Source organism: Galdieria sulphuraria (genome assembly GCF_000341285.1).
Source record: "Galdieria sulphuraria unplaced genomic scaffold scaf_187, whole genome shotgun sequence".
Lineage (NCBI taxonomy): Eukaryota > Rhodophyta > Bangiophyceae > Galdieriales > Galdieriaceae > Galdieria > Galdieria sulphuraria.
Genome location: NW_005178288.1, coordinates 1 through 5966, shown reverse-complemented (window position 1 = coordinate 5966; position 5966 = coordinate 1). Strand labels below are relative to the sequence as shown.

The following is a 5966-nucleotide window of genomic DNA, read 5'->3' as shown; positions in this document are numbered from 1 at the left end:
CTCGACAACGCTAATCTCAAATTTCCATACAAGACCAAAAGTGAAATAAAAACAAGTGTTGCATAAAGTATATAAACTCCAAAGAGATAATAAAAGTTGTAAATACTAAAAAGAAACTACAGTCTACATGGAACTCAGAGCACAGGAATCGATGGATTGCTCTAAAAGAAACATTTGCAGAGCTTAAAAAAGAAACGCAGATAATAGAAATTCACTTGTCCAACTAAATCAAACGACGAATTCGCTTTACAAACTAAAGTCTGAAAAGTTTCACTAGCAAACTTGAACCAGGTCCACAGACTTGACAATACTCACTGACCCTTCCTTTCCATCCAACAATCAAACCATTGTGTTCATTTCTAATTGGATTGTTATGAGAAGGATCGTTTTGTATTGTCTCCTTTCACTGGAGATATATTATTTTGAGTGACTAGTGAGTTTTATGAAAGAAAATATTCCACTTGGAGATATGTAAAAAGTTTCTGGAACAATAAGTGTGCTAGATACATTCAATCTCACATCTCAGTATTGTTGTGAAACGAGAAGAACAGTGTCGTATCAAAGGTCCTTTCAACTCCCTAGCGACACTGTAGCCTTTTAACAGAGTTGAGTTTGATCAATCTTGTCTCTGCAAGGTAAATTTGAAACTACTTGTGACCCTATTTTGATAACAAATCAAGAACGGGTTTTGCTACAACTAGTTTTTGACTCGTTCTCGATCTGAGAGCCTTTCTTTGTTGGTCACTCAAAATTTAGGAAAAGTCTTTGACGGTGTAAAATGGTCATTTTCTAATTTCAATGACATTAACTCTGTTTGGCTTGCATTGTGAGAGCTAGAACCTTTCCTTCTATGCAAATTACGCTCAAGGAGCAATCTTGTTCGATTACGAGTTATAAAGAAGACTAAATCGTATATTTAACTCTAGAATTGGAAAGTATACAGAGGACAGGACGATAATAAAAAACTGACCAAAAGTTCGGAATACTTTTGTCTATACACAAATTCGTACGTAAACTACTTACGATAAGGAGGATCGAGCTTCAAACGTTTCAAGGCTATTGGTTCGTTCTCCACCTAAAGAACTTGTTGAGAGTTTTAACTAGTATAACAACAGTAAAAGTGGTGACGCTTTTACTTCTCCTTGCACATATATTTCAAGATTCACCTTTCTTTATTACTTTGCCAAGAGGAGATGAAAGATTCTTATTTTTCCATTATTTCTACGTTTATATTCTTTTCTTTTCACTAGGAGACGAAATTGATCCAGTATATTTAAGAGAATAAGACCTTTACCAGTTTGGATAATCACAATATCAATTTGACTCTGCACAATTTTATTCTGCTGAATAATACAAAGTTGAAAGAGACATTTTCCTTCTTTTTAGAGCAATTTGGATAAAACTTTATCTTTTCTTCTTTATGTTTGACTTGTCCCTAATGGAAATGAACGTTTCTTGTACATGTAGACAGTTTGTTTATACAAAACTTTGAGTTGTCTTTGATTCTTGTTACAAATATCTAAAAAGAAGCCTCCACCATTGTATCCGTCTGTTTATATTTCGCGAGAGTCTTCTGCCTAGTGTCTAACGCGAATAACTTTTGTATTATGACTCATTCAACGAGCTGATGTTTGAGAGAGTGGGAAAAGAGTCGGAGACAACTGGAGCTGAACAAATCTTTCCTTGAATTTGCAGAGCTTTTTAAAGTTTTGTTTTCTTCGTACTGGAAGAAATAAGAGTTCTCTTGGAGTTATCCATGCCCTAAGGCAGCTTTGTGTTTTATATAGTTTGCTTTCTTATCTATGTTCACAATTTGTGGTTTCTACAAAGTTCAAGAGGAGGCAGTGAAAACCTTTAAACCTAAACAGTCATGTTTACCTTCAAAAACACCTCAACTATATAGTGGGCTACCTGGAAGAGACAATTCAACTATGATTCAAATGCTATGATGAAAAACGAGAAGAGAACCGATAGAATAGATTCAGTTGGACTGAATTGAACTTTTTTGAAAATAAGTTTTCTCTTAGCAGAATCCACAATATCAAATGTCACTATTGTCTGCAAGTATTTTCAGAGGAGAAACAGGAGTTGTTGACTCCTACAGAAATTGAGTATTGATGATACACTTGTGTGAGTCATTGTTGTTTCTGAGATTTGATAAAACCACGAGATATTTTGGATCCTTCTTTGTACATTTATTTTGCTTTTGTCTTTTGCTATCATCAACTTTTGTAGCTTTAGTGATAAGCTGCTACTTGTCATGATATCGTAAGAAAGGAATTTGATGATTGCTGAGAATAAAGCAGTGTTGTGCTTGCGGGTTTCTGCATTTCTACTAAATAATATATTTCAACTGGAGCTTTTGAATAGACTACAGAAGAGAATGACTTGGTCCATACTCTACTTCCGTGTTTCGAAATGAACCAAAAGTGACGTGAAAACTATTCCATAAGATACAGAAAATCTAGAGAGAACGTCTATGGAACAAATTCTTCATGAACAATCTATATTGCTCGGAACTCTCATGACTACTCTCGAAAATTCTGAAAGAAACTTTCTTATCTATGTGAGAATGGGCCATGTTCAATAGCTTTATACTCTCAAAGAGCATAAAAAACTTGTGAAATAAACATTGGCTTCCTTCCAATCCTTCTTGTACCCTATGAGAGTTACCATTATATTAGCGTACGAGAATAAGAATATCGATAGTTGAAAAAGCCATATTGATCGTTCTTCCATAGTTCAAGTCATCTCAGTCCAAGCCATAAAGGGTTTGACATAGTCATCAGTTGATAAAGAGAAGAAGTTGGATTGGTATCCTTTACTGTTTTCCTTGTTGTTATTGTGACCGACAAACAAACAGTCAATCGTTCATTTATTTATATTTTGTACTCCGAAATAAACAGAAGATTGTTTAATTTCTCTTTGGCGATGGCGAGTTTGGATGAAAAGTGGGAAGCTGTGGACAAGTTTGAGCCTGTTGTGGTAGATCGTGAAAGAGATGTTGTTCGAGTGACAAAAGAACTGTATGATCTTCATAGTAGCAGAGAACAACTCAGGGGTGTAACAAGCAGTTGCAACTATCGCTTGACCATACCATTTGCCCCCCATCTCTTTGGCTCGGGCAAAACGACCTTTGCCCGAACTTATTTGGAGTTGGTGCAAAGGTTTGGTGAAACTTCCCTGTCGACGTTTGCTTCAGACCCTTTGAGCAGAACCTTTTTGGAGAAGCTGAAAAGGGCTTCATTGCTTTATGTGGATTTGAGGGGGTTGGAGCCCACTGTCCCCATCGAGTTTTTTCGCAACCTTGAGTGGGCTTTGTATTTCCGAATGATAGAAGCGTGTTGCACTTCTGTTGGACAAGAACCAGAGGATGAAGAAGTAGTATTTAAAGAATGCCGTACACGTCCCTATAAGTTAGTTAGAAAACTTCGTTCAATCTTAAACATTCCTTCCGATCAATATCTTTTGTTGGCAATTGACGAAGTTGGTGTGTTTGATACAAAGGCAACTTTGTTTGAACTGGAGAAGAATGACAAAGGTGTGGTTCGACCTTACAATGACTTTTTCGGTATCATTAGTCAATTGTGCAAAGAACCCGACTTGTTTTTTATAGTTGTTGGGAAAAGCAAGGGTTTAAGTATTAAGAATTATGTCTCTTCTGTATCAAAAGTCATACTACATTTTATTTCTTTATCACCTTTGGACGCTTCCAGTATCGTTGAATTCCTTGAAAAGAGTCTTCTAAAGACACCTACTCAAGTTCCGGTTTGTAATGTCTTATGTAGTTCTTCATTTTCAGTAAATGAATTGGCAGACTCATTGTTGGAATGTACAGGTGGAGTTCCTGGTTTGTTGACTCGTGCAGTAAATATGCTTTTGAATTATATAATACCAAGAAATCAGCCTTTCATATCGAAAGAAGAATGTTTGACTTGTATGAATGACTACGATTTCCGAAGAATTTGTGCTGAACCATTTGTGGAACGAATATTGAATTTGGACGAAGATAGAAAAAGTGTTTTTGATTTACTTTTGATGATGGCTCTTTATCGTATACCGTCTAAAGTAGATGATATATTGACCTCGGAGTCCTTTTTATATGATGCCGTAACAGAAATGGGACTATATCGATATCCTATTGACCAGAATACTTTTCAAGTCCTGATTCCAAAAGTATTTGTTGGAATCTTCAAGAAGGACCCTTCCATCTCTTCTTTGGAAAAGATACTTCTTGGATCACTTGATGTCGAACCAGTAGATTGTTTCTTCTATTCAAAGTGTCGTGTATTTGAAGGAATTGTTGCTTTACGACTAGTTTTGATGTTGTCTTCAAAGAATCGAAATGAGTTGAGGGAATTGTTGTGTCAATTGTCTCCGATATGGAAACAAATGAAACTTCCAATCAGTACAATATCACCTATTCACTATATGAAGTCTGTTGTTAGTTCTATAGAAACAAGAAGTGAATCGAACAAGAGTCGAAGAACTTTTGCCAATACTGAATGGAATAAGATTATTCGAGAGACACTTTATTTAGAGACTATTTACATTCCTTTGGACGCTACTTCTCATAGTCCTGATATTATATTCAAATTACAATCTCCTGTGGAACCCAAAGTTCTTACTGTTGGAGTTGCTTGTAAAGGACGTTGGAGGTCGGAAGGAATTGGCTGGTCAGATATTATAGATGAAGCCAAGAAATTTTTAGATCCTGTTTATGATCAAGTCTTATCCAGTGCAGTGGATTATCATCATTGTATGCTTATTATCGTTAGTACAAAGTTATCATTGAATGTTTCTAATGAGTTGGGTAATCAGAGTCGTTGTTATTCCAGTGGAATGTTTATTAGAGGTGATTTGTTCAAAGTACCTGATAATTGTGAACTTGTTATTCTTTGTGAAAGAGATATGGAAATGCTGATTGACGAAGAAATATTGAATGGACTTGAAAGAGCATTTCATGTTTCTCATAATCCTACTTTTTGGGATTTTGGATTAGATTTACTTGATAGAATCCGTAACAGTTTCTTAAGTTGGCAATAGATTCTAACTCAGTCCTTTTCTTTGTTTTGAAGAGCAAATAAACTATTTTTTGTATGTTTGAAACTTGGTTACATCTTACTTTTTTGCCTCTTTGGAGACCATACATTCTCTCCCGAAAAGAGTTTATTAGCTGGCTGACAGGGCTGGTTCACAGTAGTTCATTCTTATCTAGCCATTTTACATGGCTATGTAATTGCATAATACATTCTGAATATTATCAATACTAAATATACGACAATTGTATTCAATAAGTTGAGTCATTTTTGGTGTCTATGACAATAGATTGGCTATTTTGAAGCAATTGTAGAAAACTTTGTTGGGAAAGGCTCTCAAGTCATGAAAAAGTCCGTATTGGAGAAACAGAAAACTCTATATGACACCAGAAAGAGCTTTGTCTTTGTTCCAATTGTTTTAGAATCTCACATTCTTTCTTCTCCTCTACGTATGAATGGAATATTTGTTGAAATTGAAACGTTTCTAAAATGTTTCGATTTTTCAGCATAGTCTCACAATGGATGACTTCAAAAGACTGTTGGATCAGTTTGTTACCAAAATAAATCGCTATGGAAGCTTGAGACACGTTGATAATGACTCAATTTGAGCAATGGAAAGTTATACAACAAAAAACTTTTTATTCAAAATAAAATGCAAGGCTTAAACTATGGTATCTTACTTCTCAACTTTGGAAACTGTGAAGGTTCTAAAACAAACCTTCATCAGCCAGAGACCCGATGTGATTGGGTGAGCACCCAAGTTTCCATAACCAAGCATAAACTTTACCTTTCTGAAAGGTAGAATGAGTCTTCAACTAGATTAGGTTTGATAGAACCACAAGTTGGCGGACAAAAGGTTGTAGATTGTTGTGCAAACTTCAAAGATGTAATGATGATGGAACTTGGTTGAATCGATCGAAAGCTAAC

The 5966-nt window shown here is 35.5% G+C and overlaps 1 protein-coding gene across 1 annotated transcript; it reads left to right on the top strand.

The window, feature by feature from the left end:
* Positions 1-2906: 2906 nt before the first annotated feature.
* On the top strand, positions 2907-5131 carry Gasu_63640 (archaeal ATPase). The gene has a single exon (XM_005702442.1). It carries the CDS (start codon positions 2932-2934, stop codon positions 5044-5046), a length of 2115 nt encoding a protein of 704 aa, XP_005702499.1. The 5' UTR covers positions 2907-2931; the 3' UTR covers positions 5047-5131.
* The last annotated feature ends 835 nt before the right edge of the window (positions 5132-5966 follow it).

What these genes read in the sequence shown, in the direction of transcription:
- Gasu_63640 (XM_005702442.1), top strand. Translation starts at nt 2,932, where the DNA reads ATGGCGAGTTTGGATGAAAAGTGGGAAGCTGTGGACAAGTTTGAGCCT.